This window comes from Globicephala melas, chromosome 14 (assembly GCF_963455315.2).
Source record: "Globicephala melas chromosome 14, mGloMel1.2, whole genome shotgun sequence".
NCBI lineage: Eukaryota > Metazoa > Chordata > Mammalia > Artiodactyla > Delphinidae > Globicephala > Globicephala melas.
Window position 1 is genome coordinate 2,475,932 of NC_083327.1, and position 23,542 is coordinate 2,499,473.

Below are 23,542 nucleotides of genomic sequence, written 5' to 3' on the forward strand. Positions count from 1 at the left end.
TAGAGGGTAATTCTAGATTTTTTCAGTTATATATCTTGCACCAAGCAGAATTCCTGGGATGAAGTAGATGATAAGCATATGTATGTCTTTTAAAGGAACACATCAGAGAATAAGAGTATTAAATTCATTTTTACTTTATTTTGTGTTTTGAGATATAAAGCATTTTGTGTGATTGGAAAATGAATACTTACCTAGTAAATTTTGAACTGACTTAAGCAAATTAAAAAAAAAAACACTTTAATTGAATTACCTGTAAATTTCAATTGCCACACGTATTTTAATTGAGGAGGGCTTGCAACTTCAGCTTGAAAAATACCATGGCTGATGGCTCCACAGTAGCAGGCATTCAGATGAATTAAGCAAACATTCTTCACAAATCGACATGAATTTCTTGTGCACCCTGGAGTGCATATATACTAAAAAAGGAAATAATAAAATTGATTAAAAACTGAAATATGTTTGATATATAAACTTTTGCTTATACAAACACACAGCTAATTTCTAAAACCACCAATTTAAAAAAAGTCTATAGAAGACACATAATATACCACTCTTCTTATTCCTTCTATTCCTTTCTCTTCTCTTTCTGTAGCATCTTGCCTCATGTTCATGTTCATACTGCCTATGTGATATTCTTTTGGCTTTGACTCACTCCTTAACCTACAATGTTTCCTTATGTTCCGTCTGCTGGGTTATAATTTTTTTACAAATGAAAAATAATCATGGTACAAATTATGAGATGCATCATCTAAAACATCAGTGGATCACTTGGATTAACACAATGAAATGCCAAGGTACTGTTTAAGTTTGTCAGTTTTTTAAAGGTATATTATTTGAAAATATTTTAATATAATCAGGGCATATTTTCTAATAATATGATTTATCTGCAGTAATCTCTAGTATCTTCAAAGACAGAATTCATATCTGGTTATACCCACAATTAAATTAATTAAATTTACACAATTTTAAGTCACATTCAAGCTATCATTAAGTTTTAATACATGCTACTTTACTGAGGTCTTAGGATGACATAAGTCAATAAGATAAATTTAAGCCCTGGAGACAGACAAGGGCCATATATTCTGTTTAGGGCATATCTTAAGCCATTTCTAATTCTCCTAGTTTCCAATGAGCAAATCCCCCCGGAATTTGGCAGAAGGAAGCACAGCTGAGTCATGAGGCACAAGGACTCACTAGCATCTAACATTTCCTTTAATGCAATTACTGTACTAAGCAAGCTTTGTTCTAATTGTTTCAGGTCATGATGGTCTTCTACCTGGATTCACAATAGAATTCCTAATGGCTACACAAAGTATGAATCTTAAAGTATGAATTTTTATATAAATTAGTACAAGACCATATATCTAACTGAAATCAACACTAAATACTAGAAACAATCTGAAAAAAATTATCATTTCATTATACTGAGTGGCTACCAAGAGAACACCATTTTGTAATAAATTTCTAAGACTTGAGATCACTGAAAGTTTTAACCCATAATTTTTATACTAAGACACAGAATTTAAACTCTCCAAATGGTATTAGCCAATCTTCACTGTCAGTGGATTTGTGATCTTCATTGTGATAAGAAATATGAAGGCCTAATAAATTTGAATTCATGACTGTACAAAATAAACAGCATAGTAGTATATGGTTTGTATTAAGAACCAGTAGAGTCATCTCTTTACTTAAAACAAAACAAAACAAAGAACATAAAACTCAGCTTAAACAAAGCCGTCTCTTAGATTTTTTTGTTTTATTTGTATATGTGTGTGTGCGTGTTTTAAACTAAGAATATCAGAGTCAGCTGCACCAAATATATGTGTATAATCCTCATTTCTGTCTGGAAAAGTCAAGAATGATGGGTCCATTTAGAAATAAGATTTTACATCCTCTGTAATAACTCTAGGGGAGGTGGACAAGTAAAAAATAGGGGACAGCTAATGATGACAGATGCCAGGCAAAATCATAGGAATAACATGGATCCTTGCTCACAGTGCTGTTATGGTGCTCATCCTGCTAGTTTGAATGTTACTTGAACTCAGGATATAGCTGAATAAAAAACCCAAAGCTCCCCATGATAGTTTTCAAGGAAAGTCAGAACAATTTATCCATCTTTAGACCCTTCTATCCTGAACAAGGACACTGTGAAGGTTTCCTGTCTCTAAACAAAGTTTGGGTTTACAAGAACTTATTTGGGATGGGAAATTGGAGCCTTTATTACTATATATATAGATTATTGCAACACAGAAAATTGTGTCTGGCAGCAACCTGAGTGTTAGCAATTTATTTCCTTAGACCATATGTAAAGGTTAGGAAGTATCATGATATAGGTCTATTCTAAAGGTGACCTCAGTCAATGACTTGTGTGTTCCTGTGAGAATTCATACCAACACACACACTCCACAGCGACACAAGAAAATAAATGAAAACAGGTGAACAGAACAGAAATAAAGTAAAATAGTGAGATTGAAGAGTGGAGGCTTTTAGGCAAGTAAACTAAAACCTCAACTCTGAATAGCTCTGAGTGTTCTAGCAGCCAAGTAAAAATATAAAACAGGAAAATATAGTGTAGGTCTTCTTGTTTATTAGAAGAGGTGGATTTGCATTTTGGTGGATTCATTTTAGTTTATTGGAAAAACCATATTTCCAGATGACACTCCTAAGGAATAGTTGTCATATGGAGGAGGATGTTAAACAAGTGATAACACTTTAATAATATGATATTTTTGTGGAAAATTATTTAACAATTTGACCATGAATTCATAAATATTTGTCTGCATAGTGCTACTTTGTACAAGTAAGATGGTTTTCAATAAATTGATTCTTTTCTTTTTGAGTATGAATTTTGAAAATGCCATTAATGGAGGAAATTAGTTATTCTGAATTCACATAGACATGATGACTCACGTAATACCTATTGCCCATTAAAACACTATTTTATAAATTCTTATAAACTTAAATAGACAGACAATTTAACAATTCAGAATCATTTGTATAACAAGATCGGCATCTTTGTGAATTCAGTTACTCTAAAGTGACCTCTTTTTAACATTGACACTAATTTCCAATAGAATTAATAGTCCTCTCTGTCATTAAGTTACCTGAAGTTCCACAGTGACCCCAGATGCCATGGTAATACTAATTTTTCTCTATCAATTTTATTTGGACCAAAGGGGATTCAAAGTTTTACAAGAAAATAATCATTTAGCTATTTGATGTTTTATTCCTCCCCAAATTAATACTTTACAAAATTAATACAAATAGTTGGAATTAATACTTTACCTTATTTTTAATACTATTATATATTTCCCATTCAATACATGGATTAAGTAACAAATATTTGTTAGAAAATCTGTGCTTGTCTAGAAGATCTATTTCCAGACATTCCAGATCTACTTCTTCAACATGCATAAGTTTCAACCTTCATCCATGAAATAGAAATATAATCCCCCTGAAATAAAAGGGGTTCACTTGCATTGGCAGAGTGTATTTAAGGTGAACAATTCACTTGTTTGTCTGGAACTTAATTTTTTTAGCATTGAAATCCCTATGTCCAGTGAAGGCAGTCAGTCCTAGGCAAACTGGGATGGCTGGCTGCCCTAAATTGATTATATACTCAAAGTATTATTCCTGAAATGAAGAACAGAGCTGCAGCTGACATGTCATGAGAGAGAGAAAAATGGTATTCTGTTGTTCTAAGCCTCTGAAGTGTGTGTGTGTGTATGAATATGCATGTTTGTAGGGGATTACCACAGCATAACCTATCTAACACACTTATCAAAAGTTTTCTCTATCTAGAGGTGAGACTAAACTCATTTGCTGAGGTTTGTTTCAAATATGAAATATCTATAATTGTATTAAGTTGGTGATATTCTTATAAAGTATATAGCTCACATATCTGTAAGAAAATTAATATTACATTTATTACAGTAAACTATAGGTGTTTATAAATTACTCATAAAATATACATGGAAAAGCAGTGTTAGTCTATCTTGTAGGTAACTGCCCAGTTTATATATAAAATTTAAAAAGAGCAAACAATTCAGCATTTGTAGTATTTCTTTTGGAATTGAGTGGGGTGTCAGTGGTGGGGATATACAAACATTCATTTAAAGGTGAACACATATCTTATTGTTGACAGTGAATTAATTAACTACCACATATTAGAAAACTAAACTTGAATTAACTTTGAACTTTCATAAGCTTGTAAAAGCATAATTTTGGTAAGCAAGCAGTGAAATTAAGACAATGATGAAGAAGTTTTGCAATGACAGTAAAAAGAAGCAAGAGAATCAAGAAAATTGTCCATAAAAAGGAAAGCAATCTATTTCTTATATCACGTGTCAGTATATGTTACATAAGTAAGAGCATATTTTGCAATACCAAAGTTTTGTGACTTTTACTTGATTGACAAAAAATACATATTCATAGTACTTTTATAACCCTAACTAACTGATTTAACATATCATGTGCTGAAAGCATTTGATGATGCTTTCTTAAGGCTTTTGTTTTTTATAAAGGGAAAAAATTTTGATTGATAGTATGAAGAGGATTTTAAAAAAGCTCTAGATGTTGAGTTATTTTAACAGCTATATTTCTTAGGCAAGATAATGATTTCTTTTAGATATTCTGCTTCCTGTGCTGTACAAGCATTTTAAACTTCTCTCTTTCAAAGAAATTGTATCCCCAAATCATGGCTCATACCTATCTTACTACATCTGTATTCCCTGATGGTTCTATGTAAGCATTTATGCCAGGGTTTAGAAATTGTGTTAAAAATATAGAATTTTTTTTCTTTACATAATGAAGATACTAATAATAAGGATACCACATCTCTCTCCCTTTGTCTCAGTGCTGTCACTCTCTCTCTCTCTCTCTGTGTTTGTGTGCATGTGTGTGAGAGAGAAAGACAGAGACCATTTTATCATATATATGTTACCATTGTTCAAATGAGTTCAAAAGCATTGTCTAATTCATTTCATGTGAATTTTCAACAGCCTTGATAAAGAAAAGCCCTTTATATTTTGTTCTAAACTTCAGATAAAAAGACAACAATTATGAGATTTTTAAAAAGATCATACACTTCAGTTCTCACAACGCCAGGATATAAACATATATATTTGGTTTAAAATCATTTTACTTTATTTTTTGTCTCCTCTTTATTCTCCAATAGAAATGTTATTGGTACAAGTCTTAATCAGTTAACACTAAAGATATATAATCACTAGAAATCTGAAGTGTAAAATGTTATGAATCTGAAATTTTATTGTTTTTGTCACAACCTCTCCTTGCAGTACCATTTTTTTCTCACTCATTCTTCTTGAATTAGTACTAAAAAATCACTGACATTTTATTTATTTGTAAAATATCATATTGTACCTAGTTTAAAGAAATTTAATGATTTTGAAAAAACAATGATGAATTCACACAGAAAAAAGTTCAAAAACATCCAATGATATGCTGCCTACAAAAGGCTCAATTTAGCTTTTAGGACATACACACAGTGAGAGTGAAGAGATGGGGAAAAATATTTCAAGCAAACAGTAACCAAAAGAAAGCAGGGGTAGCTACACTTATATCAAACAAAATAGACTTTAAGCAAAAATTGGTCAAAAGAGACAAAGAGAGTTATTGTAAAATACTGAGTCAATACATCAAGAAGGTATACAATTCATAAATATTTATACACCCAACACTGGAGTAAATATATAAAGCAAATATAAAAAGAACTAAAAGGAGAAATAAATAGCAATACAATAATGCTTGGAGATTTTAACACCCCACTGTCAACAATGGATAGATCCAGACAGAAAAATCAATAAGGAAGCTGTAGATTTGAAAAACACTATACTTCAAATGGATCCACCAGACATATACAGAATATTCCATACGATAACAGGAACACTCTTCAAAGTGCACATGAAACATTTTCTATGATAGATCATATGTTAGGCTGCAAAACAAATTTCACCAAATTAAAAAAGAATGAAATTATATAAAGTATCTTTTGACCATCAAAGTATGAAACTAGAATCAATAACAGGATAAAAGCTGTTTTCCACAAATATATGGAAGCTAAACAACACACTCATGAACAGCCAATGGATCATAAGAAGAAATCAAAAGGTAAAATTTTAAATTCCTGAAATAAATGAAAATAGAAACACAAGATACCAAAACTTACGGGATGCAGCAAAAGCAGGTCTAAGCAGGTCTAAGTGAGAAGTGTATAGGAATAAACACACAAGTCAAGAAAAAGAAAGATCTTAAATAAACAGCCTAACTTTATGCCTCAAGGAAATATAGAGTGAAATAAGAACAAAAGTAACAGAAGAAAAGAAATAATAAAGATTGCAGCAGATATAAATAAAATAGAGAATCAAGAAACAATATAAAAGACTAACAAAACTAAGATTTCATTCTTTGAAAAGATAAACAAAATTCACAAATTTTAGGTAGACCAACCAATAAAAAAAAAGAGAACTCAAATAAATTAAATTATGAATGAAAAAGGTGGCACTAAGACTGCGAATAAAGTGAATGCAAGTTGAAAAGATCATAGGAGATCATTAATAACTGAACAAATTGAAGAGCCCAGAAGAAGTGGATAAATTCCTAGAAATATAAAATTGACCAAGAATTAATTATGAATAAGTAGAAAAGCTGAACAGAAAAATAAAGAGTAAGGAGATTGAGTTAGCAATCAAAAACTTCCCAGAAAAGAAATTTCCCAAACTAGATGGTTTCACATTCTGCCAAACAAAAAGAAGAACTAATACCAATACTTATCAAACTCTCACAAAAAATAGAAGAGAAGGGAACACTGTCAACAACATTTTATGAGGCCAGCATTACTCTGATACCAAAACCAAATAAGGATGCTAAACAGATGCCAAAATTATCAACACAGTATTAGCAAACCAAATTCAAGAACACATTAGAAGAGCATACACCATGATGCAGTGGGATTCATCCCTGGGATATAAGGATAGTTTAATGTATGCCAATCAATAAATGTAATGTACCACGTTAGCAGAATGAGAAATAAAAATCACATGACCATCTCAATAGATACATAAAAAATGAATTTGTCAAAATTCAACATTCATTTGTGGTAAAAACTCCCAATAAATTGTGTACAGAAGAAATGTACCTCAACATAATAAAGGCCATATATGATGAGTGCACAGCTTACATCAAACACAATGGTGAAAAGTTGAAAGATTTTCTCTAAGATCAGAAGGAAGACAAGGGTGCCCACTTCCAATACTCTTATTCAACATACTACTGGAAGTTCTAGCCAGAGCAATTACAAAAGAAAAAGAAATTAGATTCATCCAAATTGGAAAGGAAGAAGTAAAACTGTATCTGTTTGCATATGACATGTTATATAAGGAAACTCCTAAAGACTCCACCAAAATACCATTAGAAATAATAACCAAATTTAATAAAGTTGCAGGACACAAAATCAACATACAAAAATCTGTTGTGTTTCTATACACTAACAATAAATTATCATAACTAATAAAGAATATCCCATTTTCAATAGCATCAAAAGTAATTAAATACTTAGGAATAATTTTAACCAAGGAGATCAATACCTGTATGCTGCAAACTATGAGATATTGATGAGAGAAATTTAAAAGACACAAGTAAGTGGAAATATATTCTGTGTTCATGGTTTGGAGAATTAACATTATTAAAATGCCAGTACTACCCAAAGCCATCTATGGAGTCAATGCAATCTCTATGAAGATTTCAAGGGCTTTCTTTCTTTCTTTCTTTTTTTTTTTTCAAGAAATAGAAAAATAGTCCTAAAATTTGTGTGGAACAACAAAAGACCCCAAACAGACAAAACAATCCTAAGAGAGAAGAATGAATCTGGAAGCATAACAGTTCCTAATTTCAAACTATACTACCAAAGTATAGTACTCAAAACAGTATGGTAATGGTATAAAAACAAACAGATAGACCAATGGAAAAAAATTGAGAGCCCAGAAATAAACCCATGCATATATGGTCAACTAAGAATTGAAAAAGGATCCAAGAATATTCAGGGGGGAAATAATAGTCTCTTCAATAAATCAGGCTGGGAAAACTGGATATTCATAAGCAAAATAATGAAATTGGATCCCAATATTTACCATTCATAATACTTCACTTGAAATAAGTTAAATATTTAAATATGGATTAAAACAAACAAACAAAAACTCCTAGAAGAAAATATAGGTAAAAATCTGCTTGATATTGGTCTTGGCAACAATTTCATATATATGATCCCAAGTGAACAGTAAAAAAAGCTAAAATAAACAAGTGAGACTACATCAAATGAAAAAGGTTCTGCGCAGCAAAGGAAACATTAAACAAAAAGAAAAGACAACCTTTGGAATGGGAGAAAATGTTTGTAAACCACATATTTGATAAGAGGCTAATATCTAAAATATATAAAGAACTCACACAACACAATACCTAAAAAGCAAATCAAATTTTAAAAATAGAAATATTACTTAAAGAGGGGAGAGATATGGGAACATATGTATAACTGATTCACTTTGTTATAAGGCAGAAACAAACACACCATTGTAAAGCAATTATACTTCAATAAAGATGTTAAATAATAATAATATTATTATTATATATGACAGGAAAAAAGGGGAAAAAAAGGAAATGTTACCTGAATAGGCATTTTTACAAAGAAGATATTCAAATAGCTATTAAGTACATGAAAATGTCCTCAGTATCACTAATCACCAGGAAAATGCAAATCCACAATAGGATTACACATCTGTGAGGATGTGAAAAAAAGGGAGCCTTTGTACACTGTTGGTGGGAATGTAAATTTGTACAGCAACTATGGAAAACAAAATAAAATTTCCTAAAAAAATTTAAAATAGAACTGCCATGCCATCATGCAACTCATTTCTGTGTATATATACAAAGGAAACAAAATAACTATCTCAAAGAGATATGTACACACCCATGTCCATTGCAGCATTATTCACAACAGTGGAAACATGGAAGCAACCGAAGTGTCCATTGATGGATGAACGGACAAAGATGATGTGGACTAATATATACACATATATATTATTCAACCATAAAAAGAATATATATAATATAAATAGTATATATTATACATAAATAATAAATAATATACAATGAACATTATATGATTTTATATATAATATCATATAGCATATATAACATTATACATGATCATTTAATATCTATATTATAATATATATAACCTCATAATATTATATGTATAATATGATTGCATATCATTTATTATATGATAAAAACATGTAATTATTATGTGTATAATATATTATATAATAAAATATAGTATATGTTATATGTAATTTCTTTAATTATGAAATTATTATACATAATTATATATTTTTTAATTATCTATATAAAATTATACATAACTATTATATAATTAATCTATATATAATATATACTATATATAATTATACTTATATAAGTGATATATATATCATTGATATAGTATATATTATATAATAGAAGATATATATAAACAATTATATAAAATTAATAATTCATATTAATACTATTATTTATATAAGATATTATATTTTATATGTGATATAATACATATCTTATGTAATTATATATCTGATATTATTTTATATTATAATATACAACTATAATGCATAATAATATATAATTATAGTATAATATATAATATAATATATCAATATATAATATATATATAATGTAATTATAAATAATATAAAATTCTACATAATATATTACTATATACATAATATAATTATATTAATATAGATCATATTATATTATTTATAACATATATCATATATACCATATACATCACATACACATATCATAGATGTTATTATATATCACATCATTTTATATTAATATTATAATATATATTATATTATACTATATATTATATAATGTGTAATATATTATACACATAAAAATATATTAATTTATTATACACATATACATATATTTAATAATATATATTATCATACTATGTTATATTATTGTATTATCATATAAAATATATTATATGATAAATATTATAAATATTATATAAATTATTATTAATGATATAATACAATATTATATAAACAATACAATATATGTAATATATATGATGTATTATATAATTACATATTAAATATCATGTATCATATAATTATATATTATATATCATGTATCATATATAATATGTAAATAATTATATATAATTATACATAATTATATATATTATCATATATGCCATGATACTTATTGTTATAATATATTATTTTATAATGTAATATATTAAAATATAATATAGTGTAAATAAGTATATATAATATATGATATATGATATACAATATATACTGTAATATTGATAATTTATGTATACTATTAATAATAATATATTAATTGATTAATTATATAATTATTATATTAATTAATGTTATTTTTATAATTTTATATTAATAATAAATTATATAATATAGTTTCTAATATATATTAATATAACAATACACATATATTATTCAACTGTTAAAAAGAAGGAAATTCTGCTATATGTACCAACGTGGGTGAAATTTGAAGACATTTTTCTAAGTCAAATAAATCAGACAGGGAATGATAAATACTGTATGAGCTCACTTATATGTGGAATATAAATGAAAAAAAATCAACAGGGTACTCAGAGATATAGAGGTGAATGGTGATTGCCTGGTGGGGAGAGGAGAGGAAAATGGGTGAAGGTGGTCAAGATGCACAAACTTCAAGTTATAAGATGACTATGCTCTGGAGATGTAATGATGTAATGCACTTTATGGTGGCTATAGTTAACAATATTCTATTGTGCATTGCAGGTTGCTAAGTGAGTTGATCTTCAAAGTTCTTACCACACAGGAATTGTGAATATGTGAGTTGATGGATGTATTAACTAACCTTATCATGAAAATTATTTCACAATGCAGGTATTCCTTGTTTTATTTCACTTTACTATGTTTTTACAGATATATGTTTTTCACAAATTGAGGGTTTGTGGCAACCCTGCATTGATCAAGTTTATTAGTGCCATTTTTCCAACAGCATTCACATACTTCACATACTTCATATCTTTGTGTCATATTTTGGTAATTCTCACAATATTTTTAACTTTTTCATCATTATTATATTCGTTATTGTGAACTCAGATTAGTCATCTTTGATGTTACTATTGCAAAAAGATTACATCTCACTGAAGGGCCAGATGATGGTTACCATTTTTTTTAGCAACAAAGTATTTTATAATTAAGGTATATACATTGTTTTTTTAGAAATAACACTATTGCACAATTAACTGACTTCACTATAGCATCAACATAACTTTTATATGTACTGAGAAACCAAAAATTTGTGTGACTTGCTTTATTGCAATATTCAGCTTTATGGCAGTGGTCTGGAAACAAATCCATAATAGCTCTGAGGTATCCCTGTATATACGTGTATCAGGTCATTATGCTGTACCTGTTAAACTGCACAATGTTATATGTCAATCATAAGTCAATAAAGCCATGAAAAAGTATGCTTACACATATTTTACTGTTTGGGAGTGAAGAAAAATTTAACTTATAAATAGTATATAAGTACATATTATATAAATAAATTACATAAATATATATTTATTAAGTATATAAATATAAATTTAATATAAACATGTGCAAATATATAATAAAATTTCACTTTACAGATGTTTACTTAGTAGGAGACATTTCCTTCCCCTTCTTAAATGTATAAATTTTATTAAAATTATTCCATATCAGGGCTTCCCTGGTGGTGCAGCAGTTGAGAATCTGCCTGCCGATGCAGGGATCACGGGTTCGTGCCCCGGTCTAGGAAGATCTCACATGCTGCCACGGAGCGGCTAGGCCCTTGAGCCATGGCCGCTGAGCCTGCGTGTCCGGAGCCTGTGCTCCGCAATGGGAGAGGCCACAACAGTGAGAGGCCCATGTACTGCAAAAAAAAATTATTCCATATCAGTATTATAAATGAGTATGGAAAAAGGGTAATATTGCCCGATTGCCCAAGGCTACCCCATACTCTAATACATTTATCCTTCTGAAAGACTTTTGTTTCTAAATCTCTTAAGTACAGTGTCAATTATTAAACCCCTACCATTGCTTTAAATTAAATGAAGAAAATTAGAAAAGGCATGGAAAGTCTTCAGAGAATAGAATCATTCTCTAATATCCAAACAGTGAATCAATCAGTCTCAAAAAAGTATCAAATAGGTCTGACTGTCTTCAATCTAAATCAACTTCCAGCTGCCAGTCTAAAAATGTCTTTGCCAGGATACTAAACACAGTGGTTGTGTCTCATACATTTTATGTCTTTGAATGCCAAATATCATTCAATTTCAGAAATCTATTTGATAGTCTTAGAGAGAGGAGAAATAATTACCTTTACCATTTACAATGATCTTAAAACTCTTGGGCTTTTCTGGTGGCGCAGTGGTTGAGAATCTGCCTGCTAATGCAGGGGACACGAGTTCGAGCCCTGGTCTGGGAGGATCCCACCTGCCGCGGAGCAACTAGGCCCGTGAGCCACAACTACTGAGCCTGCGCATCTGGAGCCTCTGCTCCGCAACAAGAGAGGCCGAGACAGTGAGAGGCCTGCACACTGCGATGAAGAGTGGCCCCAGCTTGCCACAACTAGAGAAAGCCCTTGCACAGAAACGAAGACCCAATACAGGAAAAATTAATTAATTAATTAATAAACTCCTACCCCCAACATCTTAAAAAAACAAACAAATAAAAAACACCTCTTTCCCCTTTTTCAGTGGATATCTTCATTTATTTTTTTTTTCCCTTAGACTAGGTAACATTCATTTGTCTTATTTGTGACCTAATAAATGATTGTAGAAATCCAACATCCTTATTAAACTTTCCAGTGTAAACTTCTTGCAATAGTGGTATACATTAAATAAAACAATTAATTTATTAAATAGCTTCAGTTTTCTTTTTCAAGGTAACATATTTACTCTATGCTTTTACTTTAGCTGTAGTTAAATTTCACCTCTTCCAGAGAAAGAACAATCTGTCAACTCCTTTAAAAACATATCCTTTGTTTCCACAGCATTTTCAGTTTTCTAACTGACACTGTTTTTCATTGCAAAGTCAAACATTTCTGATAAGATTGCCATCCCAGGGAGAGTACATAGTTAACAAGCTGAGAGTGACTCAAATATCATTTTTTACTTGCTTAAGTAGTTGAAAACTTAGTTAATATTTAATCATTCATCTGCTTTAATACAAAATCAAGTTTTTTAACATTTTTTTTTATTATTTCAACTCATCTGTGGCTGCACTTTGCTATTTACATAAATATGTAAATGTAGTATTTGTGTCAAATATCTTTTCAATCTGTAAAAGTGTATATCTAACTGAATATATTTCCCTAAAAGACCAGTAATATATATGAATACTCAGTCTTTACCTTACTGATTTCAATTTTTGCATCCAGAAACTTAGATGTTAAACTTGTTTTCCCAAATTAACTCTTAATTTTTAAAATTTACTTTATAAGTCAGTTTTTAAATGATTTCTTATATGAATACTGATTTTGTCTATATACACCTCTGCAACGGTTGGGTATTCCTTCTAATTAATGCTATGGTAGTAACATAGGATTTCCTCAGACTTTGACTCAAAACATAATCTACTAAATGTTTTTACTTATTTTGTTTCAGACATATTGAGGCAATCTTTCAAAAGCAAAACTTCTACCCTTAGAAATCTGGTTAAATGATTTTGTTTATAAATAATTTTTTAAATGATTAGAAAATTTTATTACATGAGAAATATTTAAAAATCAATCTATGTATTTGATTAATCGTTAAGTAGAAAATAATTATAGATGTGCTAGATTAATAATACTGAAATACAAAATGAATAAAATGTTAAACTATGATAATTTGGCATGAGTTGAAATAGCTCACTTTACTGCTGGACATGAGTTTAAGATTTTTTTTTTTTTTTTAAGATATGTTTTTAACTCTTGGCCATAATGAAGGAGACCAAGTTGAACCATATTAAAAATCCCAAAATTCAACATGGCAACCTTCTCTTCGTGGGTGATTCTAGATAACTTTACATTCCCCTCAGGTGTTTCTTTTATCTACATTTTATATCAGGAGCTTTAATGAGGAAATTCAAGGACAATGTGCTCCTCTGGGTCAACTAGAGTCATTTAAAGTTTAGCTCATTCATCCTGGGTGACACCAGTGAGCTCTTAACATCATTACTGAAGAGACAGAAAATGTGTATTAAAAGTACATGATTGGCCTATTAGAATGCTGTGGAGTAAGAAGAAGGGAGGCACCTAATTTTTTAAAACAAATTTATTTTATATTTCCTGATTCACAGTTCAAATGGAATGAGCAATTTTAATTTTCTTTGCATGAAAATTTAACTAGGTGATATCACGCCTTTTGGGTACAGTTATGTAATTAAAATTTGCACCTGATTTTAAGAGTTCCAGTCATCAGCATATTGTCAGAGGAATTTTTGTGAGTTGAGACAAACTGCTTGCAAAAAGACATACTAACTTTGTGAAGGGCAGCTAGAAAGATAAAACGAGTTAGGATTCAGGTTACTACCTGGCTGAGGAAATTTGGTTATTGACAAAGAATCAGTGAAGTAAATTCCTTTATTGGTTCTCATAACAGATGCAAGAATAATTAGAGACTGACCCAGATTTGCTAATAGTAAACCTATTCAAAATATAATGGGAAGAACCAACAAAATACTGTCACACCTATTCTTACCTACAACACTTCTATAGTGGTCATCCGTCTGCCTTCAATTCTTACTCCCTTTCCTGCCCAATCACAGGTTTAGGTCAGAAAAGATTACGAAGAGCTGAGGAAAGGAGATAGGAAAAAGACTTCATATATTTTAGTCTACTTAAATATGCTTAAGTATATGTGGATCTGTCTTTCTCTCTTTCTCTCTCTGCACTCTGAGAAAACAATTTTTCTTCATCATTGGTGAACACTAATTAATAAACCTGAACTTTGAGTGACTATGACTCAGAGAGCTTCTCTAATCATTTTCAGTTAACATATTTATTTGTGTGTTAAAAATAAATTTTCTTGAAATCTCTGTGTATTTATCTCCTGTTGCTGCTGTAGTAAATTACTATAACCTTAGTAGTTTAAAATATTTACTCCTTTATATTTCTGGAGGTCAAATATCTGAAATCTGTCCTACAGGGATCAAGCCAAGGTTTAGGAGGGCTCTGAGAGTGTAACCGAAAAGGACCCTATGAGGCCTTCCCAGAATAGACCCCAACCCGTGTCCTCCACCTGCCTTTTGTCTGTAGAAAATCTTTAGTCAAAGAATAAATTTAATCAGGGAACTGAGATAACGCAGAAAGAAAGGAAAACAGTCAAGCAAGACAAAATAATATTTTAGCCATTAAACAAAGTCAAGGACCTTTAGTTCTTCCTCACGGACTATAGATAATATTCTGAGCCATGTCCTTTGAGCTATTTTGCAGTTACCTAAACACCCACCAGGTGGAAGAAGTTAACTGTCTGCTGCCCACAAGCATGTAGACCCCAGACTGATTGGAACCAGAAGGTTGATGATGCCGACTCCCGATTACCTCACCACCAGCCAATCAGAGGAATGTCCACGAGCTGACCACGCCCTGCTCCTTGAACACTGTAAGACTCCTCACTACCCCCTCCAGGGTGGGGTACAGAGTTTTGAGGGCATTAGCCCACTGTGGCCCCCTTTGCCTGGCAAAGCAATAAAACTGCTCTTTTCTACTTCACCCAAAACTCTGTCTCTACATTTCTACTTGGCACCGGTGAACAGAGGTCGAGTTTCAGCAAGAAGGGGAGACTCCGTTTCCATGACTTTTTCAGCATCTAGTGACCACCTATATTCCTTGGCCTGTGGACTCTTCCTCCATCTTCAAAGAACATCACTCAAATTTCTGTGTCTGTCATCACATCACTTTCTCTGTCCCTTACTCCTTCTGTAGCTCTTTTATAAGAATCTTTGTGATTAAATCAGGCCCATCTGGATAATCTAGAATATTCTCCTCATATCAAGATCCTTGTCTCAATCACATCTTCAAAGTCTCTCTTTCCATATAAGATAACATTTGTCGGTTCTTGGGATTACACAAGGGCTTATTTGGGGTGCCATTATTCAGCCAACCATATGCTGGATTCCCAGAATTGTTTATGAAAGTTATGCCTTTGGTTTATTTAACATCTACTTCTGATGCACCTGTTTACAGATATTATGGCACTAACTCCTGATCATGAGCATTTAGGGAGGAAAGTAACTATCCTAAAATTCCAAAACATGATACGAATGAGATTCATGTAAACAACTGCACTTTAAAAAGTAGTTTCACCAGTGATTTCTCCTTAATTTTTAAGCTGTGACTTTTAAATTGTAAAGATGTCTTCAAGCATGATTTTTTTCTATTCGTTTTTCTGTTTCATTATTAATGAAGACATATTGACACCTTTAGTTTATCTGAGGCATTTAAATTATTTACATTTGTTTCTTTTAAATATGAATGTTTCAACCATTCACAGAAATTGCACTAATATAGATGAATTAAGCTGTCACTTCTTCTAAAGGTATTTTAATTTACTTTTTCACTTGATGTGAAAATTCTGCTGAAAATAAACAAGAGAAGTGACAAAATATATGCTTATAATTTCTCCATTCTTGCTCTTATAAATGGATAAGGGTATGAAATAAATCAAGTCAAATTTTAAAAGTGTGAGAGAAGTTTTTGAATATATTCATCGCTTAAAATTTTTCCTACTATATAGTTAGTGTTAATTATTATAATTAATGAATAAAAAAACATGTGGAATTACAAAATACTACTCATTATAAACCAATTAATTTACAACTGCATGTAGATGTGACATGGACATAAACACTAATTCCTGAGTATTTCTATTTTTGTCCTAGAACTACTATTAAGACACTTGTAAATTTCCTGTACACAAAGTTCTTGACAAATAATAAAAGCTGTGTGGTAACTTTAATTTCTATTAATCCTTTTAAGTTGGAAACTTTTGTTGCTTTATTACTGCTTGCTGCCTAGGAAAGCAAAGTCAAGAGGACCCAGATAATACTATGGGAGTCTAATCAACAAAAAGTTTCTAACACTTTCTGTAACTAACAACCTTAGGGCAATAAAACCATTTCAAAATTGCTTAAATATGAAACCTAGGAAAGATTTTTTTCTTGTGCTCTCTGAAAAATTTCTTTCAAGTCAAAGCATATAGTTTTCATTTACTTATTTAAAATGACGGTGATTCAAATGATTAAAATATACTGAAGAACTAGAATAAAGAAGTAACTACACTGATGAAAAGTACTTTAAAACTAAAACCTAGTGTGAGGATGCTATTCTCTGTTAAAAACTGTTTTAGGCAGGAGCCAACTTCCCTGGCAAGACTCTGAACAAGAGCAGGAATAATTACACAACTAATGAAGGACACTCAGAAGCCATCGAGAAATCTGTCTAACCTCAAGATTATCATACTAAGTGAAGTAAGTCGGAAAAAGAAAAATACCGTATGATATCACTTATATGTGGAATCTAAAATATGACACAAATGAACTTATCTATGAAACAGAAACAGATATAGAGAACAGACTTGTGGTTGCCAAGGGGCAGGGGTGGGGGAGGGTTGGATTGAGGTTTGGGGTTAGTGGATGCAAACTATTATATATAGAATGGATAAACAACAAGGTCCTACTGTATAGCACAGGGAACTATATCCAATACCCTATGGTAAACCATAATGGAAAGGAATATATATATATAAAAATATATAAATATAAAATAGATATTTTAGATCTGATATTTCTTTGTTGCAGAGGACTCTCTTGTGCATTGTAGAATGCTTAGCAGCAAACCTGGCCTCTACACCAGACATCAGTAGAAGACCCAACCCCAATTTGTGACAAGCAAAAATGTTCCTAGATGTTGCCGAGTATCTCCTAGTGGGCAAAATCACACTTGGTTCCTCTGGGGATCTCTTGTTTTTGACCTTAACTACTCTTTTCCACAGATGTCTGGATGTCTTGGTTCAAAAGATGACAACTACTAATCCAGTCCCTAAACCTGAAGAGAGTATCTCTGAGGACTGATAAGGAATGAAAATATTGGTGTGTTCATCTGGTTGGAAGCTTGGAATGTGATTCTTGGGGCCAATAGGAAATGGTGTCAGCTTTTCTGGTCATTTTGGAGTTTGTAGCAGATCATAGTGTGAATTTTAGATTTTGTCATATTTTGTATGTGTGTTAACTCATATTTTGAGTGTTCATATCATACTTGGCTTATCTAACACCTCTTTCTTTGATTTGTTGACTTTTAAGATATTTTACATACAAATTATTGGGAGTTGTTTTATTTATCACATAATTCTTCCCACCTTTCACCAAATGAATCTCTCTCCCAACTCCGTGTTGGACTGGCTTTGACTACTGCATTATTAAGAGAAAGGTCTCCTGTTAGTTTATAGAATCTGGGTTTTTCCTTCATAGAAGAGATGTTTCAAAGTTCCCATCCACTCCATTTGGCCTGACTTGCCTTTGCTGAAGTTTTGCTGCCTTTTCTGGAAGAAGTTAGTCATATGCAAAGAAACAATGAGATCTACCTTCATAGAGCTTAAAGTTCAACTTACTCTAGTCTGACAGATAATAAAAGAGAGACGTGAAGAACTCTATTGTTATCTGGGAAGCTGGTTGGCGACAGCTATTAAGAAGAACCATAGAAAAAGGAAGTGACATGTATGGGCCTGGAAAACTTCAACATATTAGATTGGGCATCTAGGGAAGGACTCATTGAGGGTAAACATTTGAGAAAAGGCCTAACAGAATGGAGAATCCCACAAATCAGACATTTGGGTCAAAATGTTCAGTTCAAAAGCCCTGAGGCAAGAGCACACCTGGGTTCTAGGAAATTCAAAGAGGCCATTATTGGTGTTCTAGAGGGAACTAGAAGAAATAGGATTAATTAAGCCTCTGGTTAAACACTTACCTAATCTAGCCCTGGAAAGTCTAACTATGTGAGCCTTCGAATTCATCTGTGTGTGTGTGTGTGTGTGTGTGTGTGTATGAGAGAGAGAGAGACAGACAGACACAGACACAGGCAGGCAGAGAAGAGAGAGCCAGAGAGAGAGACAGAGAGGGAGAGAGAAAGAGAGAGATTCGGTTTAGACTTTCTGTTGTTGAAACTAAATTTTAGAATTCTAAATTCTACAACACATGCAACTTGCACTCATATTGAATTCTAATTGGAGATTTACTTTTTTCAGTGTGAGTCTGCATAAGTCACGCTTGTGGAAACTAATTGTTAAAAAAAAGATTTAACTAGAGAGGGGAAATAGAAGAGATAAATAAAATAGATGGTGATGTTAAACTAAATGAGCTTTAAAATTTGTTTTTTGTTGGTTCACCAATGAAGCCTTATAAGGATTTACACAAAGATGAAATAAAACATAAACTGCATCCTTCTATCTGTATTCCTGAACCAGTTGGAAAAGAAGAGAAACAAAAGACTGTGTACAAAGCTCTTGGGGCATTTTCTTTAATGGTATAACAAGCAGCAACCAACAATTCTGTCATAACATCAGGAAGCTATAAAGTATTTGGATAGACACAAACCAGAAATTGTGGTTCTAACTATGTGTATTAACTGTTAAAAATAAAATAAAATTTACTAGTAAATCACTGAAAGTCTAAGGAAAAGAAATTCTGAGTCATTGCTCTGAGGCAGTGTAAACAGTATATAATTGCATAGTGCCTATATTTTTAATAATGTGCATAATACCAATCAGATTTTTTAATTTAGTGGCTGTCATTTATTCATTTTTATAAACCTGAAAATTACAGTAAGTTTTTTTGCTATGAACTCAATGTTTTCGATGATTTATTCATACATAGTGATTATTAGAAATCTGACTATCAATTGTAAAGTAACAATTGTTTTACCATGAGGGCATATATATTATTAATATTGAGAATGTAATTGACATTGTGAAAGTGCTTGATTAGAAATTCTTCATTACAATTTCAATGAGAAAGTTTACCATCTTTATGCCATTTCAATTAGAAAGAAATTGAATTGAAAATAGAGACATTTAACCCATGATGAAGAGCATGGCTTAGAATGAATAAGGTTCTGACCTATGGGCTTTTTTACCCTTAATATTGTCCAGCCTGTTGCATTTAATATAAACTTCTTAATCTTAAAGTCATTACAGGATATGCCTTATTCTTCATATTACTTCAATTAAATGAATAATCAAAAGACATAATTTTCTGATTATAATTTTAGTCTAATCTCATTAATTGGAGTAAACCACTGTCAAATTATTGGTTTATTTCATTTTAGCCTATATACACATCTGTATAATACAAATATCATCCAGACTCCACTGGCCATCAAAACTCCGATCAATCTTGGTCTTTCCTTACATCCGGGATTAACTCGGAGCCTCTCTGTGAATCCTCAAACCCTATTCTCCACACTTCTCTCTGGTTCCCTGTTTCTCTGTCTCCGTGTGTATTAATTTGTCCCTGGACCACGCAGGTCACAGACCTCAGAAACTTTATGTTTCCATAAAAGTAATTCAAATATACCAGGGAAATCTCATGTTTATTAAAATTTATAAAGTCCTAAATGATTATGGAGATGGAAGACATCAGATGCTACATCATCTTGTACCATCTGACTCACTCCCTCCCCTGAATGTTATGCGGCCTGATATACAACCTCTTCAGTTGTCTGAGCACTCTGGGAGGATGACTGCTGTAGGAAGAGAACTGCCATGACTGTTGACCTTTCCCACAACCCAGAAAGTTCATAAACAACATCTTATTTTGTTATGAGCAGCAGTTAATATCATATATATATATATATATATATATATATAAAACTAAACTGTAGTTAGACTAATACAGCCAATTTTTACTAAACATTCTGATTTGAGTATTTTCCAAAAATCATGATACACTTCAAAAGTATAGACTAAATTGGATATATGTTCTATTATCTGGGTACATTATAATTTTTAGCTATTTTTTGCTTAATTTGATTACTTTGATTCTAAAATAAGTAACAATATAGTGAATATTTCCTACATGTTTGATGTAATCTTGTTTTCTTCAGGTATTTCTAGATTTTGAATGATTATGGATTGAAAATCTTGGGTACATTCTACTAAATTGCCATGCATTGGGTTGATATCAAGTCCTATTTTCCCTGTATACATGTGAGAACGCTGTCTCATTCTTCCATGTGGTATGGAAAGGACACCAAGGATCCCGAACAAAAGTCTTTTGACTTTTCTTGGACTTGGAGAGAGAAAGCAGGGCTAGGGGTGGAGAAGTAGTAAGTTGGTGTGCAGAAGAATCCTCAACCACGGCCCCTCCATGAGGAGGTCTCCCTGGAGGCTCCTGGAACTGTCCCAGCTGAGGCCCTTGCACCACACAAAGAAACAGGCTTGGACTGGGAATAGAATGCATGTGAGCCAGGCTGAGGGGGGTTGGGGCATGGCTGAGTGTCGACTGCAACTCTTTCCAGGCACCTGTGGAGTACTGGCTGGGCACCCAGTCCAATGTGGGCCACTTCCCCCACGAGGCCTGCCCGGGCAATGCCTCCTAATTTTCTAGGGTTGAGGGTGAAAGGTCACACATAAGATTTTGGCCTAGTGCTAGACTCTGCATGTCTCCTTAAGGTCCGTCAATATTCCCCTATATATTTTTCATACATATGTTAATATATATACACAAGATATTTTTAAGTATATACAGCATTATAATTTTTGTATTTTCTTCATGAATTGAAATTATGCTATTAAAAATCATCATAAATTTCTTATTTTATGCCTTAAAGTCTAGTTTACATTAAATTAATATAGGCATCACCAATTTATTTTATTGATATAACACTGATATATCTTTTTCCATCATTTTATTTCAGTAAAGACATTATATTTCGATTGTCTCATGTAAACAATAAACATCTGGATTATATTTATTTTTAGTGAAAATTCAGTTTGATAATCTTGGCATATGGTTGCCATTTTTCTATGTTTTGATGAGCAGAAGCTTTAAACTTGTCCAATCAATGGGTTTTGTGTCCTTTGCTCAGTGAAAGGCCATGAGGAGTAGCCTTTGTTTTTCTGCTTGTTTTTCTTCCCTAGGAGCTTAATAATTTTATCATTTATTCTTAGACAAACTCACTGGTTAATTTTATATTTTTTAATTTATAGATTTTTAATAAACAGTCATGAGATATGTACATCGAACCCTCTTACTGCTATTTTTTCTGTCTTTATATTTTATTTCATTTACTTACTTTTTTAGACTGGTAAGGAAAAGAAGGAAAAAAATCTGAGTTGTCTAGTCCTATGTCAAATTAATTAAGCTTATAATCACAAACTCTCCCCCTAAGAAAACTCCCAGGCCAGATGCTTCAGTGGTGAAATCCATCAAATATTTGAATAAGAAATAGTCCATTATACACAAAATGTTACAAGTAATAGAGGGGGAGGGAACAAATCTTCACTTTTTTTTTTTTTTTTCCGGTACGCGGGTCTCTCACTGTTGTGGCATCCCCCGTTGCGGAGCACAGGCTCCAGACGCGCAGGCTCAGTAGCCATGGCTCACGGGCCCAGCTGCTCTGCAGCATGTGGGATCTTCCTGGACCGGGGCAGGAACCCGTGTCCCCTGCATCAGCAAGTGGACTCTCAACCAGTGCCCCACCAGGGAAGCCCTCCACTCATTTTTATGAGGCTACATTAACCCTGATGCTAAAATCTGATAAAGACACTATGAGAAAATAAAAGTACAGTCTTATTATTTTAATAGTTATATATTATATACTATTTATTATTTAAAATTTAAGCATTCTTTATTAATATATGAATACAAGTATTTTAGTAATAAGTTGAATACAGAAATAGATAAAATGTCTCAAGGCCAAGAAAAAGTTTTCTTAAGGATGCAATATTTACTCAGAATTCTAAATCAGTTACTATATTTCACCATATTAACACACTACAAAAGAAAAATGATATGATCTGCTAACTACATTCAGACATTCCGAATAAGCAATTGACAAACCTCACCAACCCTTCATGATCAAACTCAGTAAATTAGGAATCAAAGGGAACTTCTTCAATCTGATAGAGGCTATCTCCAAATATCTAAGGGTACAAGTGAAAGTCTGATTGCTTTCCCCCTAAAATTGGCAAATGTATGCACAGTTCTGTTCACCTGTTATTAGAAATTCTTATCAATATAATAAAATATGTAAAAGAAATAAAATATAAAGATAGGAAAAATAGCTGTAAGGGGTTTGATATACATATCTCATGGCTGTTCATTAAAAATCTATAAGTTACAAGAAAATAGAACTAACCAGGCCAATAGCATTCCTCTCTTGCTAATATTTTATCTAATGGAAGTCATTAAACTTAAATTAGAATTACCAACAA

At 31.7% G+C, this 23,542-nt stretch overlaps 1 protein-coding gene across 1 annotated transcript in view; it reads right to left on the minus strand.

Moving 5' to 3' along the window:
• The window catches only part of EYS (eyes shut homolog), a 1,661,361-nt gene that overhangs the window by 1,524,699 nt on the left and 113,120 nt on the right, over nucleotides 1–23,542 (minus strand). The window contains exon 6 of the mRNA XM_060283543.1: nucleotides 251–416. Coding sequence (XP_060139526.1) covers nucleotides 251–416 — 166 coding nt within the window. The remainder of the gene's footprint in view (nucleotides 1–250; nucleotides 417–23,542) is intronic.